This window comes from Gavialis gangeticus, unplaced genomic scaffold (genome assembly GCF_001723915.1).
Source record: "Gavialis gangeticus isolate Ggan-Ray unplaced genomic scaffold, GavGan_comp1, whole genome shotgun sequence".
Lineage (NCBI taxonomy): Eukaryota > Metazoa > Chordata > Crocodylia > Gavialidae > Gavialis > Gavialis gangeticus.
Window position 1 is genome coordinate 12543079 of NW_017729034.1, and position 20804 is coordinate 12563882.

The 20804-nt window shown below is 47.0% G+C and overlaps 2 protein-coding genes across 3 annotated transcripts in view; one reads left to right on the forward strand and one right to left on the reverse strand.

Moving 5' to 3' along the window:
* WDR3 (WD repeat domain 3) overlaps nt 1–17684 on the forward strand; it is a 51441-nt gene extending 33757 nt beyond the window's left edge. For both annotated transcript variants that reach the window (XM_019526873.1, XM_019526872.1), the window contains 16 exons: nt 231–324; nt 1179–1280; nt 2023–2108; nt 3349–3484; nt 4206–4262; nt 4988–5088; nt 5601–5712; nt 5852–5986; nt 6268–6318; nt 7047–7112; nt 8180–8272; nt 9124–9171; nt 13748–13791; nt 15356–15484; nt 15866–15959; nt 16567–17684. In XM_019526873.1, the coding sequence (XP_019382418.1) occupies nt 231–324; nt 1179–1280; nt 2023–2108; nt 3349–3484; nt 4206–4262; nt 4988–5088; nt 5601–5712; nt 5852–5986; nt 6268–6318; nt 7047–7112; nt 8180–8272; nt 9124–9171; nt 13748–13791; nt 15356–15484; nt 15866–15959; nt 16567–16719 (1501 nt within the window). In that variant the 3' untranslated portion in view covers nt 16720–17684. The remainder of the gene's footprint in view (nt 1–230; nt 325–1178; nt 1281–2022; nt 2109–3348; nt 3485–4205; nt 4263–4987; nt 5089–5600; nt 5713–5851; nt 5987–6267; nt 6319–7046; nt 7113–8179; nt 8273–9123; nt 9172–13747; nt 13792–15355; nt 15485–15865; nt 15960–16566) is intronic.
* SPAG17 (sperm associated antigen 17) overlaps nt 17362–20804 on the reverse strand; it is a 469533-nt gene continuing 466090 nt past the window's right edge. Inside the window, exon 48 of the mRNA XM_019526871.1 lies at nt 17362–18207. The gene's annotated coding sequence lies outside the window, so the exon portion shown is untranslated. The remainder of the gene's footprint in view (nt 18208–20804) is intronic.

Below are 20804 nucleotides of genomic sequence, written 5' to 3' on the forward strand. Positions count from 1 at the left end.
CAAAGTACCTGCATATATTTCTAAAGAAGGTTCAAATAGGTTTGTATTTAGTTTGCTTTTTTTACAAATGAACTAATTTTGCATATTTTTAATTTTTTTCTTTGCATAATTGTGAGTGTTTCTGTGCATAATTCTATGGGGTGTATTTGGTGCATGGTGAGAGAGGCCTATGGCTCCCACAGGCCAGACTATGTATGTCAGCAGGCTTTCATGGGTTGCTTCTCTTGCAGGTCCACCTTGCAGTGTATCCGTACAATGGAGTGTGAGTATGCACTCTGTTCACTCTTTGTCCCAGGAGATCGGCAAGTCATCATAGGAACCAAGGTAACAAGGCCCTTCCCAGGTCTCCCTTTGCAGAATGAAACTTGGCCCTTGTCTGGGCTAGAGGACCTTTCTAAATGTTCCCTGCCATTGCTAGTTGCACCTGTTTTATCAGCATGGGTGGCTGGAGTGGAGACAGGTTGTCTGGTGATTTTAATGCTGCCCTGGAGCCATCTACAGAGTGGGTCTGATTGGCCTGGGACTAACAATGCCTCTGACTGTCAACCCCCATTTTGCACCATAGCTCTCATTAGCAGTGACTGAGAGAGGTAATCATGGGAAGTTATAGAACAGGTCCTTAGTATAAATGGGGTTCCTGGAAACTAGCAGTGTCTAGTGGCCATGCTAATGCTCTGGATGAGGGCTTTCAGTTTCCAGGGGTCAGCAAGTTAGCGTGGAGGTGCGTTAGTAGGACTTGTTTGTAGGAAGTTTCCCAGGCCTGGAATGACGGGATGCCGTGAGCAGGTGGGCGTGGTTGTGCTGGGCTGCTGGATGGGGAGGGTACATTCTTCCTGACTGCTTAAGACAATCCTGCTTTGTTGCCATGGGGCTCCTCTCAAGCATCATAAACTCCTTGTCTGGGGCTTCTTGCCCCGTCTTGTATGTCTGCCTTAGTTGGCTTCTCTACTGGTGGCAGCCATATTGCCCACTGGGGTTCCTGCTCCCATGACCACCATTCCCTGCATGTTTGGTACTCTTTCGTCAGTCCTGGCACCCTCCCCAGAGGATCCCCCTGGCATCCTCCCTCTAGGCAGCTTGGGGACCTGACTAGTGTACAACACCTTAGCCCAGGTTGACGTGTGCTAAAAGCCAGTATGTGCTGCTGATTTGCTCCCTCCTTCGTTTGCTTCTCCCAGACAGGGAAGCTGCAACTGTTTGATTTGGCCTCAGGGGGTCTTCTGGAGATGCTTGCTGCTCATGACGGGGCTGTTTGGTCCATCTCTCTTTCACCAGATCAGGTAACTCAGCCTGCTTACAATCCATAGCCTGTGGAAGCCACTTGTCTGCTTTCTTGTTTTATTTGCACGTGACCAGTCTCCTGTATTGCTTTTTACCCTGATTTGAACCTCTGCTTGTTTGATAAGATCTATTTTGAAGCACCTCAGTTGATTGGCAAGACTACGTTTCCCCCTTTAATTTTTTATGATCGTATCCTACATCAGCAGTTCCATTATTCTTCTCATGATTAGTTTAAGGAGACAGTCCTATTGTTGCTTGGGTTCTCCCAGTAGGCTACTCCTCTGTGACTGGTAGGGTGGCTCTGGTGTAGTGTTTAGGCCACAGGAGTGTTACTCCTACCCAGTGAACACACACACATCCACTGTCTGCTGCAGTTCAGTTAAGTTCAAAGTCTGCCCTGATAGGATCTCTTGTCTGCCAAAGCCTGTGGAGTCTCCTTCTCCCAGCAAGGAGGAAAGGGATGTTTCTTGCTCGGGTTCCTCACTGAGGTACCACAAGATTCTTTTAAGTGTGCAACACAGTATTAGCACTGTTAATTGTTTGAACACCTATGCATGATTCACAAGATAAACTCAGAAATTTCAAATAGGAATCCACAGTTTCACAAATGTTCTGACCTGGTGTGGTCTGTGAGTTTGCTAGACCTACCCCAAGGGTATTTGTCTTGTTGCAGATATGACAGTTCTTATTGTCATGAAAGTGCTCTGTCTTGGCCTTATTTTAACGTGTGTTCCCCTGCAGCGTGGATTTATAACTGGAGGTGCTGACAAGTGTGTCAAGTTCTGGGAGTTTGAGCTGGTGAAGGGTGAGAACAGTGCTCAGAAAAGGTGAGAGAGGGAGAACTGATTCTGTACCCAACACCCAGCTACTGCAATCCATTTCACTGCTTGATGGGTCCACCCTTTGTTTTTTTCCTCAGCACCGTGTGTGTGTGTGTGTGTGTGTGTGTGTGTGTGTGTGTAAGTAAGTGAGAGAGAGAGAGAGAGAGAAATGCAGCAAGAACAAGATGTAATCACTAACACTTCTGGCTGTTTGTCAGGCCAGGTGATGTCCTAACCACTGGGCTATTGGTGTTTCTGGGATGAGGCTGTCTTTTTTTTTTTTTTTCTCCCCGCCCCCCTCCCCCAGCATTCCTTTCCCCCCTCACCCTGTCACTCTGAAAAGCTTTTGAGAGGCCTCTAGGCCAGGAATGGACCTTTCTGGGCCATCAAGTCCACATCCCTGTAAAAAAACATCTGTCCAAAAGTGTCCTTTAGATAATCCACTTCAACTCCTTTTCCCTATTCCCAAAGACCACAGCTGCAGAACACCCACCACAGACTGAATCCAAAAATGCCTGCAGTGCCCGATTTGTTGCACTTGGTAGACACAAGGCAGGGCATTATTGGGTAAAGCATACCTATGTGATCTTAGGAGATGGACCTTGGCCTATGCTGCTCCCAAAGATGTCCCTTTCCCCCTCCCTCAAAGTCTTCTGCCAGGCTGGCGATGTGGATTGAGGGGTGGAATTCCTTCTTGAATCACAGGCCAGGAGACTTTTATTTTCCATCTGCACCACAATGAAAACAGATTTTGAGACGTCAAAGCTTTCCATGAAATGGCATGGTTTTCTGGCTGCCCACACTCCTTGCTGTCTTACCTTGTTCTGTTGCTGAAGACAGTGGCTTGTTGAGTCCTGTTCACAGCATCCCATAGCACTCCAGCCACTTCCTGCACTAATAAACTTCAGTTGCTTCCTATCCCATACCATGCTAGCTCTGCTCTGCTGGAGTTTTGCATCCTGTGAACTGGCTCCCTGCCATGCTGGATCCAGGTATCCCCTGATTACTGTTTCAGGATTTCCTTGTACTTGCAATCAGATTTTCTCAGTGGATCTGATGACAAAAATATGCATGCCCGGAGCCCCAGGTTCCTTTTAGATCTTGCCTCATTTCCTGTCCCACAGAGGAAGGTGATGCTGCATGCTCTAGTAAGTTAGTTTTCCTGTAGTGTGGGGTGGACTAGTGTTTGTACCCTGGGGGCTCCAGGTGCAGACAGGGAAACTCTCTTCCTCGTGGTTGCTGCTAGGTTGTCCGTAAAGCGCACGCGTATCCTTCAGCTGGATGAGGATGTTCTCTGTGTACGGTACAGCCCCAACCAGAAGCTGCTGGCTGTCTCTTTACTGGACTGCACTGTAAAGATATTCCACACTGACACGCTCAAGGTGAGCCCTTGCCAGGGTTGTGTGGGAGCTGGCGCACAGGACAGTGGGCAGAGGTTGCTAACAAAAAAAGTTGTTTACCTGCTGGGTGCTATCACTTTATTTATTGGATGATGCCTGGCACAGTGTCATGTGGCTGGGGGAGGGAAGGAGCTGGAGGGGAGTTCCATGACTGCTCACTCTTTATTGACAAAAACATGCTTAAAAGTTTGTCCATTGCTTGCTGGAGATGGTCTTTTTTTTTTTCTTTGTTCTGGGAAGCATTGGGGCCCTTTTGGCTGTGAGCTTCTTCCAGCCCAACTGGTTTGGCACAGCATTGCTGGTGGTTCCTTTGCCACTCCACACAAGATCTCTCATCCCCTGCCTGTGTCCATTGCACAGGGGTCCTGTGATTCTTGCCCCAGTGTGAGTGTCTGTGGGATGAAACAGACCAGCATGATGGGGTTTAAGGGCTGTTCAGAAAACACTGTACGTGCTCCAAGCAAGTAAAGTGGCAGACAGAGACACTTCCCTGCTTATGGGTAGTGATCTGAGGTGCTGCTCCTAACTTTAGGTCAGATCTTTTTTTGCTGATATTGGCCATGTAAGTACTGACTAGCTGGTTCCCTTCAGAATAAGGATTCTGGGGGATGTGGGAGCACTGGGGGTGGATCAAACTTTTTTTTTCCCCACACTTTTTTTCAGCATTTCTAGTTAAGTGACATCTTCCCCCCTGTCTTTCCAGTTTTTTCTGTCCCTGTATGGACACAAGCTGCCAGTGCTCTGCATGGACATCACTTTCGTGAGTAAAATGGAGGCTGTTTATAGAAGTCCTGGGGAGAGTCTGGAAAGGTTTATGGTGTGAGCTGAAATCAAGTATTGCTCTGTTCTCTAGGATGGTGATCTCCAGCTAGCTTTTTACTTAAATGTACCAGTAATTTCTTGATAGGACCCAGTACCTGCCTCAAAGGATTATAGGATTCAGGTCATAAAAAGAATCTGTGGATCTGTTTTTGGGTGGGGGAGAGATTGAACCACTGCTTTGCTGGACTTTTTTTAATTTGTTGGGTTCAGTTCTACATATTGGTAGGGTCTGATCAGATCTATGCTTCAAGGATGGAATGGATCGGTGCTAGGTGGCAAACAGTGGGTGGTTCTCCGCCCATTCTCGCAGCCTGGTGCTGGGAGAGTCTGTTTCTGAAAAAATTCTGATCTGTGTACACTGGGACTGCTTTCATTGTTTGCCTGTCTAGATTCCTCTGGCTGTTTTTATTGGTCTGCTCCCTTTGTTACAATAGTCTTCCTATTTAGAGCTGCCACCCTGTAGTCCTGTTGACTGTCTTAACTTCAGACCTGTGCTGAAAACATTCCATGTCCTTTGCCTCTGTCTCTTCATTATGGTCGCTCTGCTGCTTCCTTGGACTTGGCTGTAGTACTACACTGATTGTTCAGGGCTCTGGGATTTGGTTTGTTTGAGACTCATTGTGTTCAAACTGTTTTATTTCTCTTCTTGCTTGCTTGGTGTAGGATGGGGCCCTGATAGCAACTGGCTCTGCTGACCGGAACGTGAAGATCTGGGGCTTGGACTTTGGCGACTGTCACCGTTCTCTCTTTGCCCACAATGACAGGCAGGTGGACCCGTACCCTCTGCATCCTGCAGGCCTTTCCTTTACAGACTGTTGGGAGCCCTTCTGCCCCCTGCCACTGTGTGGTGTGGCTTGAGCCTCTGCCTTATGTGCAGCGTGTTGCACAGTGCTTATGCCCAGTCCCACAGAGTTCGCCCTGAGATCCTGTATATAACACGACTGTTGGTGCCCCTCACTCACCTTCCTGTCCTCAGTGCCTGGTCTCATTGCATGTCCCTTCCTGCTCCTCTCATCCTGGCTGGTGTCAGTTCCCTCCTCACCCCTTGGCAATTTGAATATAGCTGCCTGAACTTTGTCAGGTGGACAGTGCGCTCAGGTGAGTGGAGACCAGAAGCTGCAGTAGCCACGGTGGAGGTAGAAATGCTTTTTCTGGGGCGTCTTGTCCTGAGCAGGATGGTGGTGGGGGCAGAGGCTTCTGTGGATGGGGTGCTGATGTTGGGCATTCCACCATCTCTCTGCCTACCTGTACAATGGGAAACCTCCTTGTGCTCCAGTGTGATGTACCTCCAGTTTGTGCCCAAGTCTCACCTCTTCTTCACGGCTGGAAAAGACCACAAGATCAAGCAGTGGGATGCTGATAAATTTCAGCACATCCAGACCTTGGAGGTAAGAGATGTTGGATGGTGGCTTAGCCTGAGGGGAGGGTATTTCTGTTGGGCCACACCTTTCCCTCATGGGCTGGGGTGTGGGTGCAGGATGCAGTGTGAGGAGTTTTTGACTTTCACTTCATCTCTCTGACTTTTAGGGACACCACCAGGAGGTCTGGTGCCTGGCAATCAGTCCCAGTGGAGACCATGTAGTGTCCTCCTCTCATGACAAATCCCTGCGCATCTGGGAAAGGACAAGGGAGCCACTCATCGTGGAGGAGGAGCAGGAGATGGTAAGAGCAGCCATCTGGCCTGGAGGGGTCTCCTGAAAGAGGCAGTTCCACCCCTGGCTTCTCCCTAGGTTATAAATGCCCCAATCAGCTGTCTGGGGAGCAGATTGATATGTCTCAGTCTCCCTCTCCCCACTTCTAAATGTCCTGCTGAGCCACAGGCTGTGCAGTTTCTGGTGGGCCATGGCTTTCCTGTGTGTTCTCATTCTTACCTCTCTGGAAAAGCCTCGTACCTGAGCTGCTTGCTCTTATTCAAGTGCTGCATTCATTCTTTTCTGCTGCAGCAAAGGGAAGCTGAGTACGAGGAGAACGTGGCCAAGGAAGAGCAACCTGTGGTGAGTTGAGCTGCCTGCAAGCAGAGCAGTAGTCTTGACTGTGAAGGGTATCCCAGTGTGTTTGGACTGGTGTCCTAGACAATATAGGAGGGATGTGGGGTGGCTCTAGGAGAGGAGAACAGGAGAGGGTAGGTGTCCTGCTTCCTTGTAGATCAGAACTGAACCAGTGGGTACTCAAGGGAGCCTGCCATTTGAGGTAGGAAACCAGATGCTTGTTAAGTCTTGAAGTGTGCCCTGTGAGAGTGAAAGGCTCTGGCAGGAGGCCAGCTCAGACATTGTGCTCCGAGTCTGTCACCCCTCCATCTCAGGTTACATGTTACCAGTTCAAAGCTGTGCCAGGCCAGTAGTGCTGAATGTGAAAGTGTGAGGCTGGGGCATGTAAAGTTCACAAGCAGGAGGCTTGGGTTCCCTTGTTAACTTGGTCAGGCTCTGTGTGTAGCCTTGATTTAGCTCAGCTCCCTTGTTTACCTTTCTGAATATTGAGGACAAACCCATTTACTGCAACAGGAATCAGACTAAAGCATTATATTTTCAGGGCAGCTCAGTACCTAAGTAAATAGATACTCTGGGTGGAGGCATTTTTTAAGACAAGGAGAGACCCTAAACTTGAATCTACGGAAGGTATCTTGGCTTAGGGGGGTGGGGGGGTCTGACCTGAGGACTGCCTTAAACATTTTGCTGCCTGAAAAAAAACAGCTGTAGCTTGAGATCTGCCTTGTTTCCTGTAGGTGGCTGGTGAGATGCAAGGAGAGACTGGCTTAGCGGGAAAGAAGACCATTGAAACTATCAAAGCGGTGAGTATGCAGGAGCATTGCTCATACTTTCCCTGATCTGACATACTGACTTACAGGCCCTAAGACCTCCCTGGAAGGTCTGAGAGTGACTGGAAGGGTAGACCCCCAAGCTGTAAAGGCTCTGAGACAGGCTCTCCCCAGCCTTTCAGAATGCTTCCAACTCTCCAGCAGGGAGCAAGGGCTTGGGTTTGTCCAAATGACATCTGGTTGATGTCTCCATTGAGCTTCTGTTAAAATGAAAAATAAAAATTGTTTGTATCCACAGAGTTGCAGAATTTCTGGCTCTTTACCACAAAGGCAAGCACAAGCTGTTTTAATGGGATGGTCCCCCAGCAGTGTAGAGTTTGCTATATACCACCATTATATTTTTCCATCTGCTCAGGCCTCCTGCCCTGGGGGCAGTAGCTCTTCTCAGATGCATCAGGAGAAGGCAGCAGTAGTCTATAATGCCCCAAGACAACTGATTAATACTGCATGAGGGCACAGGTGCTTGCATATCCCAGCACCTGATTGCAGAAGTGACCAGCCTCAGGATTAGCTGCTCTTAATTTAGCAGATGAAACTCTCTCTCTCTTTGTTCAAAATGACTTAGCCCAGCATCTTGTGTTTTGGATGGAGGCAGTCAGTGCATGAAAAGGTAGATGTTAGAGAAGGGTTGGGCAAAATGCGGCCTGCGAGCCAGATGCGGCCCTCCAGGCCATTCTGTCTGGCCCATGGGGCCCCTAAAAAATTTAGAAAGTGAATATTTATCTGCCTCTGACTGCCTGTCATGCAGCCCTCGATGCCCTGCCAAAACTCAGTAAGCGGCCCTCCACCTGAAATAGTTGCCCACCCCTGTGTTAGTGTTCCAGGCAAGCCAGAACTCCATAATGCTGATTGGCTGGTGCTGGTCATGTGGCACCTGTTCACTGACCAACCTTAGTGCTGTGTTGGAATCCAGTGAAACACTCTTGCAAGGTAATAATCAATAACAGGGCTCTGTACCTCCCTGTAAGGGCTTGAGCTCTACTTTGTGTGGCCTTTTCAGAAAGTTGTTGCTTAGCTACTGAGGTGCTATTCTTGTGTAGGCTGAGTGGATCATGGAAGCCATTGAGTTGTACAGAGAAGAGACCGCAAAACTGAAGGAGCATGAAGCCGTATGCACAGCTGCTGGGAAAGAGGTGAGGAGACTAGGGCATGCAATGTGCCCAGTGAAAAACGAATGTGTCTAGTCACTCCTGTCTCATCTGGGGAGAAGGTTGGCATGTGCATAAAGGAGACTCAGCAGCTAGAGATGGTAGAGACCTGCTGAATCAGCCAAATTGATTCCTTGTGGCAAGAGGAGTAGGGCTGCAAGGGATCTCATGGGGTCACAAATCTAGTCTGCCTCTGTGCTCCAAGGCAGGATCATCCCTGACTTAACATCCTAGATAAGTGTTTGTCTAATCTATTTTTAAAAACTTTGTGAGCAACCCTTGCACACAACAACCAGGCATAATGCCCCAAACCTCAAAAACACCCTTTAACTTGGCCCAGGTAAAGCGTGGGCACTCTCAGCATCCTGCCACTACAAGGACAGGAAGTAGATTATTAAAATATGCTCAGTATTGCTCAGGGTTCAGTAAGTAGTTGGATCCTACTCTAGTTTTTCATGTTGGAAGCTGCACTGGGGCTTTTGTCTTGTCATCTGGGGAGACTGGCAGAACGTGGGAGTGAAACAGAGTCTTCCTGCCATTCAGCCAGCTGTTGTTTCTTGCCTTTGTCTCCTTGGTTGTATCGGAGGCTGTTGTGTACCTGGGGAGGACAGAATGCAAGTGAAAAGCGGCAAGAACTCGGATGCATTGAAGTTTTTATATTCTGGGTATAACCATAGTTTTGCTCCTGAAAACCAGCTGTTCTGGGAAAGCATTGTGGAGGGTGGGCGGTGTGACTGAGCATTACATTTTTGTCTGGAAAATGTGTCTGCACATACGTTCTGTGTGTACATGTGTGATATGCACCTATCTTATTTTGACTGTCTTTCTTTGCCCAGGTTCCCCTTCCTGTTAACCCTGTCCTCCAGGCTTATGGAAATATTTCAGTAAGTGGGATATTCAGTTCATGAATTTTGCTTAGATCTCCCTTGGAAGCCAGGGGCATGGGGCAGGGGCTCGGAAAATACTTTATTTATTCACATACCATATTCACTTTTCCCCCAAAAATTAGCCATTGAAAATTGGGGTGCATATGTTATGCAAGAAAACTGATTCTGAATAATTTGGTGGAAGAGGAAAATGTTGTTTTCTTCATTCTGCCTTCCCCAAAAAAGATGCATGTCTTACTTGGGGGGCCTGTGGTGTGCAAATAAATATGGTAAGTGTTTTTGAGTCCAGCGATTTGAAGCAAATAATTCAAAGAAAATTCCATTTGGATCAACTTGAGATCCCCACGCATGCACATACACCCAAAAGGAAAATAAAAATCATTTCAGGACACAAGACACGTTTCATTTGTCCAAACGCAAAATGTTTGGTTCATATTTGGGGCACTTGAATAAAGCAAAGAACTGGTACTGGAAGATGAGACGTGTACTATTCATAACATGGTGATGGTGAGATTGCAACCTCATCTTGCTGAAGAGACTGGTGGTCAGGGTACTTGCCCAACATGTGAGACCTGCGTTAAAATCCGGACTCTGCATGAGTAAGCATAGACTCATAGAGAAGGCCCTCAGGAGGCAGGACAACTCCTATCCAAACCATCCCAGACAAGTGCTTGTCCAACTTGTTTTTAAAAACTCTGGGAGTGACCCTCACCCACCTACCAGGTACAATTCCCAACAAATCAGAAAACACACTTTTTAAAAGAAAGTGAGGGCACTGTCTGCATCCTGTCTTTGCAAGGACAGGAGGGCTTGTTTAAGTTTATGCTCAAGAGATCTGAGGAAGAGGACCATGTTCTACCTTCCTGCAAGGAAGACAGTCCTGACTACGGAGTAAAATTCTTCTAGATGCCCAATATGGTAATTGGTCTGAACCTGAGCACAGGAGCAAGACCCTCTAGCCAGGAACCTCCAAGTTTAAGTCCCAGGAGGAGAATCAGCACACTCTAGTCAAAATCCCTAGCTTCAGCTGTTGCCAGCACCCACTACTTCTGAGAGAAGTGGGGAAAAAAAATCCCAGAAATAAGGAGCATTTTGTTCCTGACCTCATAATGCATGACAAAGCCCAGGAACATGGGAAAAGCCAAACACATTCATTCTGCACTGAAGCCTGGGACCTGCAAACACAACTCTATACATCCCACACCCTGACTGGAGATTTAGAACTGTCTTTTCTGTCATCCTGTACCTTCCATAAAATTACCCCAGCTTCTTTAATCTTTCATAATGAAGCTGGTTGTGGCACTCCACTTCAGTTTCCTGCAGCTGAGCATGGTCCTCTTCATTTTCCACCTGTTCTGGGTTATAGACTTCTTTTCTTGGTCTCTGAGCAATTTTGGGGTTGTGGTGGGTTGTCTTTTAGACTTCCAACTGTTGCTCTTCACAGCATGCTTCAGGTATTGTTACTTCTAAATCATCCCTGACCAATGCTTGTCCAGCCTCTTCCTGAAAGTTCCCAATGTAGAGTCTCCTTCAATGTCCCTACACAACTTTTGCAGATTTTCCTAGGAGCTAATTAGCAATGGACCTACTTCCTTAGTCTTCCTTTTCTGACCAAAGTACCATATTTTCTCACATGCATGTGCCTCAGAATAAGATGCACCTTGTTTTTGAAAGGCTGAATGAAGAAAAATTTATTTTCTTACAGTAAATAACTGAGTAACAGCAGCCAGGGAGCTGAACTTGCTCTTTGTTATCTACTCTTTGTGCATTAATTCACTTTTTTCCGCTGCAAAAACAAAAGTAACTGCTCTTACTATATAATGCGTGCACTTGGTTTCCAGCAGCTAGTTTTTTGGGGGGGGGAAAAAGTGAATGTGATTGGTAAGAAAATATGGTATTTATGGAACTTCCCTCACCATGTGTAACATCTTATTTACCTTTTGCCTCCTTGAGTTTGTCCCTGCAGGTTCTTGCAATTTCTTAGTATACTCTCTTAGTGACCTGCCCATCCTCCCATTTTTGTGTATGGTTTTTCTTTTGATTTCTGAGGCATCAAAGAAGCAAATTGTGCAGCTCTGTAGGTTCTACTGTGCTTCCATCATGTCAGAATAACTTGTTGAGCTTCTAGTAGTAAACCTTTTTAGAAACTGCCATCTTCCCAGGGCACCTTCTTATTTTTCAGTCAACTCATGAAACTGGGTCTAGTATTTCCCTCAGTCAGTTAATATCCACCCATGTGAAATTAAATATGTAGGTTATGGTGACTTCTTGCTTTCACAGTCTCAGAATTATGAATTGTGTCACATTGTAACTACTTCCTTCCAAGCATCACCTTCACAATCTCAACTAGTTCTTCCTGACTGGTCAACACAAGATCCAAGATGGGGGCTTCCTTACTTGTATGTTCAACTTCTTGGATCAGAGAGTTGTCATCCACACAAGTTGGGGTCTTTCCTGTTTTTTTTTCCAGCTATCTGCTGGAAATAAAATTCTCCCCTTAGTACCATCTCTCTACTGTTGGATAATGTTGTCATTTCCTCAAAGAGTGCATCATCCACCTTTTCTTGGCTTGATGGCCTGTAACAGACTCCCACTTGTAATATTACCGAGGTACTTCCCCCTCCTTTATCTTTACCCACATCCACTCAGATCTGCTACCTTCTTCCTCCTGACCAGAGAATGCATATATATATTTTTGATATACAATGTGGTAACACCTCCTTTTTTCTCAAACCTATTCTTTTGAAACTGAATGGACCCCTCACAGTTGATGTTTTAGTTGTAAGAGTTGTCCCACCAAGTTTCTGTAATACCAATTCATTCATAATTTTCTTCACAAGATATGACTTTAAGATCATCTTGTTTTTTTCCCATATTCCTTACATTTGCTTATATGCATTCACATTTTGGCCTACTAGTTTCCCTCTTGTATCCCTTTTTTCATATCCTGTGGCTTTCTGGCCCTTCCTGAATCGAGTTGCTTCTTCTGGTCCTCTTCCCTCTGTATTATTTGCTCTGTGGCTAGAGGGTTTTGTTCACCATCCCAGGAAGTTCCCCTTTCTAAGTTGGCCAGGTGAAGCCTAGAGGTGCTCTTTCCAGTCCTTATCAGATGGTTCCCATCTCTTGATAGCAGTCCTCGTCCCTGGGACATCTGCCCATTGTCAAAGAATCTAAATCCTTCATGATGACACCATATTCTCAGCCATTTGCTTCCCTGGTGTATTACTTTCTATGTGGGACCTTATCTTTGGGGAGGATTGACAAGAATGCCACCTGTGCACCACGCCCTTTCATCTTCCTACCTCAAGCCTCATGGTCTTCTCTGATCTGCTCAAGTGTTTTTCCTGGCTGTATCAGTGACAGACAAGAAGGATCTGGCCAGATGAACTTTGGCAGTCTCTCTGTCTTGGATATGGGTTCCACACCTCATGAGACCCCTGTTCCAGATGACAAATAGGCAGTTTTGTCCTCTGCAGGAGGAAGTCCTCAACCACCACCATTCTTCTTGTTTAGGTGGTCCTAGAGCTCCCATTCCTATGGCCCTGCTCTTCTCATCTACCTTCTTTATTTCTTCTCTGTCTCCCCAGAGAATGTCTTTATCCACCAGGCTGAAAAGTATTTGGGAGTGAATTTCTCTCCCATTGGTGAGGTTCAGCCTTGTGTAATAAATATCCACTGAGACACGGGTCTCTGCCTTCCAAGGTAAATGTGACCTCTAGAATATAGGATATTTCTCACCTGATGAATACTTTAATTATTCCATGCGAAGTGGAAAGCCTCACAGGAAAGATTGAACACCCCACCCCAGGACAGCCTGGTGTTATAGCACATCCCCGGGAGGTGGAAGATATGGCATTACTGTCTAGGTAGAAGAGGGATTTGGATCTGGGTATACTTTTTCCTGAGTGAGTGCTTTAGCTTATAGGCTTCTGGTAAATGGGGGTGGGAGGGAGAGGCACTACCTTCAAAGCAAAAGCAGGCAGTACTAGCAGATCCTTTTTCTAGGCTTAGACTTTTGTGAATGGAGATTTAGGTTCCAAATAATGGGCACATTGAAGTTCAACACCCAGAAATACTGTATGGGCTCAGCATGTCAGGCCATGAAGAGTTGTTGCCCACTATAGATCTGTCGTCATTGTGTTGGTGTGACCCAGGAAGCAGGAACCTGAAGCCAATAGACATTATGGTTCCTGGCACTTTCTTCTCTTAGTGCTGCAGAATGCAGAGCTCGGAACAATTTTGATTTCTGCATTCTGGGAATTGTTTGTAAGATCCACAGTGTGTATGCATGAATTTGTGCTAGTATGTGAAAATGAAATCCATTCTTATCTTGTGCTTGTAGTTAGGTTACACTCAACAGTTTGTATGTATGGTAAACAAATCTATAAAGCCTATATTCTGCGCTCAGAAGCACTGCATATTTCCTGATTGCCAGCTCAGTGGAGCTAGTTGCTTCCTGTTTCTCTGAATTCTTACTGTATCTTAAAAGTGTTCCCTACTTTCCATAACTAGATGGAATTTGAGTACAGAAGACGCGTTAATGTACAGCTCATGCTCTTTCCTTCTTCTGTAGCCCTCATCGTATGTGCTTGAAGTTTTCAAGAAAGTCAAGTCAAGGTGAGTCCCAAGAGGCTTCTTGCTGAGTCGGATCAGTGCTTGAGTGTTGGGCCTTGGTTCCTTTGGAGAAGCTGCCAGCACTGGAGGCGGACAAGTAAAGAAAGACTGTTAGCAGCTGTGCTGCTGGGGAAAATAATCATTCCCTCCTTAGTAAGAGCTGGCTGAAACTTTGGAATGTGTTGGACCTGCAAACCATGGTGTCATAGAAGGGACAGCAGTACTGAAAACCTGAGGGAGGGAGGTATGGAAAGGGCAGAGCCTACTAGTCTTCTTTCCACAAGGCAGGATTGTCTACCAGCCTGCTCCTTGCTCTGGGATGTGTCCAGTAAACCACATGTTCTCTGACCATTGTTGGCTCCTTTACCTCAGAAATGGCTGAGCAGTGACAGTCCTGAGAGTTACTTTGTACCATGTGCCATACTTTGGGGAGAAGGAGGAGGGAAGGATATTTAAGTCTCCTGGACAGAGCAGTGGTGGCTGCTTGTGGCAGGGCACTGTGTGCACCTGCCACTTCAAGGCCCTGGAGCTGGCAGCCTCCAGGTGCCTAATGAGGGCAGCCATTTTAGGCTCAGGGCTGCCTATATAAACAAGGCAGATTGGCTGCTGGAGGTCAGGCAACAACACCGCCTGGCCAGGGGTCTGCTGAATTTCATCTGGAGTTAAGGGAGGAGCTGTAGGGGATGGTAGGAGGCTCCTGGTCCTGGGTACAACCTGAAACTCCCTGCTGGGAGTGGGTGGCCTGGTGGGGCTCCCAGTGGCGCGGGAGCCCCCAGGAAATGCCAGGCCAGTTACCACCCCGGTGAAAGGCAGGTCAGGCGCCTTAACCCCTAGCCCCTACCACTGGGTGGGTAACCCCTTTGTGTGGAGGGCCCAGAGCATGGACCCTTAGAGAGAGGAAAAGAGGCCATAGACTCAGGCCTGTCAGAGTTTCCCCTGACTAATCCATGCTGGAGCCAGGACCAGAAGGGTTGAAGGGCCTGGGGCCCACCATAGGGGGCGCCCAAGAGCTGAGGGCCTGGGGTCCTGACTGGCCTGGAGGTGGGCTGGGGCTAGAGGAGCTGAAGGTCTTGGTGGGGGGACCACACCCAAAGGGGAACCAGTTTCAGGGAGCTATGTTGCCCGGTATGATGGTGGAAGAGTCCGCCTGAAGGTAGGAATCCAGGTGGGGTTCAATAGTAGGGTTCTGGGGCCCAGAGTGGAGCTGGTGATGATGAGAACATCAAGATGCCATCTGCGAGGCTTGGGCTGTGGTGTAGGGGAGGAATGAAGCTGCAGATAGTACCCCCTGGTATTGGGGCAGAAAATGGGCAGCCTCCTGCTTAATTAACACCTTTATTAATTAATTAAGATCAAGGCATGGCAGGTGAGGTGGGTGGTTAGCCCAAGAACAGGCAGGTGGCCCACATGGAGAGCGGCCCCGAGCAGGCCCGTTACACTGCTCAACTTAGCCACTGTGCCAGAGCCTCCCAACATGGTGTTGTTTCCCTCCATTCTGTGTCAGGCAGGGGCTGCTTTGTGTGTGTGTGGACTTAGTCACCCCTGTCCCTCTCCACTTTCCCCTCAGTGAGGTGGAGGAGTCTCTGCTCGTCCTGCCTTTCTCATACATCCCTGACCTACTCACTCTCTTCAATGAGTACATCCAGGTGGGCACTGAGGTGGAGCTCTTCTGCCGTGCTCTCCTTTTCCTCCTCAGGTGAGTCACAAAAGCTAAGTCCAGCACTTACTGCCAGCTGACACCTCTGTGAGAGGCAGAGCTTTCCTGGCCCAATCTTAGGGGGTGAGCCCCTATCACAGTTGGACTGGCTGGCAAACAGTTGGACTGGCTGGTAGGGCATGAGCTGACTGGATCTGAATGGGCCCTTTCTAGCCTCAAATGTGGTGGCAGGGGGGTGGTGTATGCTGCCAGCCAGCCCTGCTGCTCTCTGCTGGTTCTGTGAATAGGGACTGGGGATGTGTCTTTGACCTTCTGGGCCGAGCCAGCACTTCCCCTAGCCCCATGATCCTTTGAACCCCTGCTTGAGAAAGGGCTGCTCTAGGTAATTGGAGCTTGCTTTGTCTGCTTTTTTTCCTTCAGGATACATTTCGGACAGATTACAAGCAATCAGATGCTTGTGACAGTGATAGAAAATCTGAAGAAAACCACCATCTCCAAAGTCAGTGAGGCCCAGGTGAGTGTCTGCAGCAATACTCTGTGCTTCTGGTTGTGTTTCCATCTGTATCCAAAGCCTTCTCAGTACTCTGTCCCTTTCCCTTGTTTCTGCAGTAGGCAAGTTCCTGGCTGTGGTATAGACAGTTGCTCTGTTATCTTTTATTTGGATTTTTGTTCTCCTATGCAAGTGTCCTGTTTATGCAGGAAAGACAAATAAAACCCTCTTTTTGAAAAAGAAGCCTTCGATTTAGGATTCGCAAGTAACCCAGACTGTGGGGAGATATTGCAGATTCCAGCAATCTAGGTTTCAGAAAAGGGAGAAGATTGTGACTTGTCAGAGGCATGGAGCAGAGGCTATAACTGCCACCATGCAGTAATCCTTGTTTTCAGCTGGTGCTTGGTTCTGGTTGTTCCTCTGTGTTTAAAAAGAAGTTAGCTATAGGATTGTGTTGTGTAGATCTGCAGAGTTGTTTGGTTGCTTCTTGCCCAGAGAGGGTGAAAAAAGCCACTCTGTGCCAGAGAGAAGGGATTCCTTGAGCAAGTGAACTCCTTGCCACCAGGAAGCTAGGACAATGCCCATTTCCTCCTCCTGAAGCTAGGACCATTGTGTTTATCTGTCTCCACAGGACATGCTGGGATTCAACATGGCTGGGCTCCAATACCTGAAGAGAGAGATTGAAGCCAAGGGTGAGGTGACTTTCTTTGCTGATGCCAGTGACCATTTTGAGGAGAAGAAGAAGAAGAGGAAGAAGGAGAAACTGATTCTTGCAGTGGTTTAGCTCTTGCTCTCCATTATGGGGGCACAGTGAGGGGCTCATGCAGTGTCAGCATGCACCAGAAACCTGTGTCTGGGCTTGAGACAGTCTGTTACGGACAGTGGCTGAAGTGGACTCCAGAAGGTCTATTTCTCTTAGAGTTGGGGGCTCTTTAGCTTTATCGACTCGGGGCATAGTGAGCCCTTTTCCCAGGGATGAGATTGAACCTCCTCTGCTTTGCTGTTATATTTGAAACCTTGAATCGGTGTCATATGTGCTGCCCTCCTCCCTTTTCTTAGCAGCCATTAGAAATGGTTTCATTTCCTCCTCCTGAAGCAATCCAACTTCCTGTCAGTGTTTTAATTGAGTGAGGAGGATCAAGACCTAGTTTGCAGACTCCTTTGGGTCCAAGTTATGTGTGTGGGGGCCGGTGGCTTGGCTTTGTGCTGGTCTTGCAACAGGGATTGGCTTGTTGCAGACACAGGCTATGTGCTTCTCACTGTGCAGACAAGGCTAAGGAACACCCCCTCCCCAGTGGGGCTGGTTCCTGCCACAGCTGCAGGGCCTAGCCCTACTGCAGTATAGATCTGTTCTAATTATGTGCAGTGGGAGGGTGATTCCATGGAACCTTGTCAGAAGACTTCTTAAAATTTATTGGCATCTTCCATCAAGCTTATCTGACATCTGGGCCCCAGAAAGAGGCCTACAGGAGCAAAGTGGAGGAGTGGGACTCTTGCACTGTATTTGGAGTGGGCAGGTTCACTCAGTATGTGGAGAGTTAGATAAATCACATCTTCTGGAAATAAACCACAGAGTAATCCTCTGCTGTTGCTGCTGTTTGTGGTAAGTGCTGCTATGTCCTTGAAACTGTTGGTAACATAGGTTTCTGTGAACTTTGATTAAAAACACTACTGCCCTCTGGTCTACAGAACATAGTGCAGGGACTTGGAGCTGGATCTGTTTCTGGTTCAGGAATCGTCTAGATTTTTTTAAGATTGTTCCAGCTGTTCAGTTGATCATTGACCTCACTGACTTACCATTTGTGAGGCCAGTTATAACCAAGCAATTCTACTGAAGGCAACTAAGTGGCTGATGTATTTGAGGACAACAACTTTTTACTATTGGTGATGCCATGTAAAATAGAGCAAACCCAGCCTGACTGTCCAATCTCAGAATGAATTTGCAAGGTGTATCTGGGGAAAAAAATCCTCTTTATTTGCTGTGAAGTCGGAGGAGGATTAAAAGTAGAATCTCACAATGGTGCTTAATCCTTTCACAGCTAACCTGATGTTTGCTCTCTATTCTTTGGGAAGCTGTATTATAAGCTCAGGATACATCATCATGGGAGAACTGATCAAGAAACTGATGCAGTAGTTAAAATATTTTAATCAAGTTAGGTGTGAATGAATTGAATCACTATACTTATGGGGAAAAGTTGATACAATAATAGTTAAGTAAAATGCAGGTATGTTGGTACTGCTGGTTTTGGTGTTGCTCCTCCAGTGCTCTGATCTGCAATGAAAGAATAATGAAAATTAATGAGTTTCAAAGCTCTGAATTAAGAGGTGCAAAGTTCTGCAGCAATGATATTAATCGTCCTTCAAGTATCTGTTCACATGCACATTCTCCCTCGTGGGTACGTGTCAATGCCTTGTCCTTTGACCAGATGTTTTTGCTTTCATAGTTACTCATAAGAGTGCACCCCAGCCTAGGTCTTGTGTTGCCTTGCTGAAGGTGTAGAGAGCAGTACATGTTTCCTGTTCATCATTTCTTCTCACCCTAGTTTCATGTGCCTACTGACTTGAGCCTTAGGAAGCACTCAGGGCAGGGGCAAATGAGAGCAACACAGGAGCTCTTCTATTGTATATGTGCTACAAGTGAACTGAATCACCTCAACTTTAACCCTTAATGAAGCAAGGTTAAAATTGGAGCAAATCTGCTCTATTGATATGGCTACAGACTCCTGTGTTGCAGTGGAACAGCTGCTGCCTGGTCAGGAGTGGCACCTCACTCTTCCCTTTTGAAACTGCTCCAAATACATTTTTATCCATGTCCTTAGATATTTTTTTTTTTCTATTTCCCCCAACACCTTCAGTATCCTGAGAACATCTGTAAGAGTTGTTCTCATGTACTGTCTTTCGGGGGAATCCACAGACTTTGCTGTCACTTAGCACCTCAGCACTAATGTCAACTCCTCCCACCTTTTGTAATAATGCCATAGGTAATATTCTGCGGCCTGGACACTTTTTGTGGAGTGTCACCCATTTACTGGTAAGTGAATTTGCTCTTTTTTCTTTTTCTCCCCTTCAGTTCAGACAAGGGGACCCCACCCCGGTTCTTTTTTTGCCCTCTGATGTGGCCTTGCTTCTCTTGGCTTTCAACCATGCCCCTTGTGCACTAGTTTCATAGTGTCATCTAACAGCCACATGCAGTGGAATATGCCACATGCACATTCACAAGCCACATGCACATTCTGACTGGTGGAATCTCCGCTCACTGGGCTTACAGACCCCTTGAGGACATTTTTTCACTGGCCTTAAGTTTTGTTTATACTCCCAAGTGCTACAGTCACCAGCCTGTCTTTGGAACTAGTGGGCTCCTTGTTCAGAGTACTGGTGAAGATCCTTTTTGGGCACTGAATCCCCAGCACCTCTGGTACCATTGCATCATATGTAATTGCCAAAAAAACAGAAGTCACAAGCTGTAATATGTTGACTGAATTGCCCATAGGATACCATATAATGATGGTTAGAAGGCAGCAGTACCCAACAGATCCCCAGGTGGTGTACTTTTTCCAGCTCTTTATGCTATATTTGAGGCTGACTGAAGGATCTGGGCCAGGTCAGGTGGGCCTGTGGAACTAAGCATTCTAAGTTGGGAAGGTCTGTCTTGACAGTCAATGCTATCCTGACAGTACTGGGGTATCCAGTATGACCATATTGGCTAGGTTAGGTACAGTGCATGATATTGGAAACCATTCCCTCTTGGTCAGCCTCTCAGTACCAGTCCCAAGATGCATGGCTTTATCCTTCATACGAGGATGAAATTGGTGGTGAGGATGTTCTAAATTACTGTTCAGATCCCTGCATCGTTGCCTAAGGTTACTGATGAAGCTGAAGACTAAGGGCATTCTTGCTTTGAGGGAGCAGTAGATGTCTGTGTAGTTGGGGCACTGAGAGAGTACTGGTACAAAGGAGAATTGGATGGTGCTACGTATGTTAATGATGCTGGTTGTTGCAGCATGGGGAGGCTGTGTGGTGATATGGATATTGAGGTAATTTTGATGGCACTGCCATGTTGGGGTGAAGTGGATGCTGCTGAGTTGTCTGAGGAGGGGAGTTCTCAGCACTGCTGTATCCAGTTGTTCTGGAGTGCCATTTTGGTGCCCTTTCTTGGTACCGTGGCTAGCATGACCTTCAGCAAGCATCACTTGGACAATGGTGTCTCGGGAGACAAGTGATGCTTTATACTTGGAGAGGATTTGGTAAAGCATCCGCCTTGGAGAGCTTCTGCCCTTGTCTTTGACAGTCTCTTGTCAGGTTGGTGTTTGTTGCTTCTGTGTGGTGTATGTTGCTACCCTAGAAGTTGGTGAGCCCACACTTGTGCAGTGTGACTCCAAGGGACTATGCCCAGGGGTCTCTGGTGATCCCAGGGCAGCAGGTGATAGATATCATGGCTTTGCTCATAAGAAACATCTGCAATCTAACCTCCCTTTCCTCCCTGGTTCAGGAGGCAAAACAATTGCAGATACTATGAATTCCCCTCAGACCAGGCATTTCAAGATTCCCATCATATGTGAACCATACTCTCTCACCTGAGGGGCTATATTTTAATCCTAGGGAACTAGAATAACCATGCAGAATTCAAATCTAGTTCAAAGAACTGCCAGTAGTGTGACATTTTCCAAAGAAAAGATAAAAATATCCTAACTACTTCACAACTAACTGGCTCAAATTCCAGTGTAAGAACTTCTAACAGTTAAAGCATAGAAAGCAAGCCACTCCTATTTTGAAATGAGAAGGGGAAAGATTGCGGTTGGCATGTTCCATCATTGGCACAGATTGCAAGGACCTGCATGGGGGGGGGGGGGGGTACTGACCAGATACCAC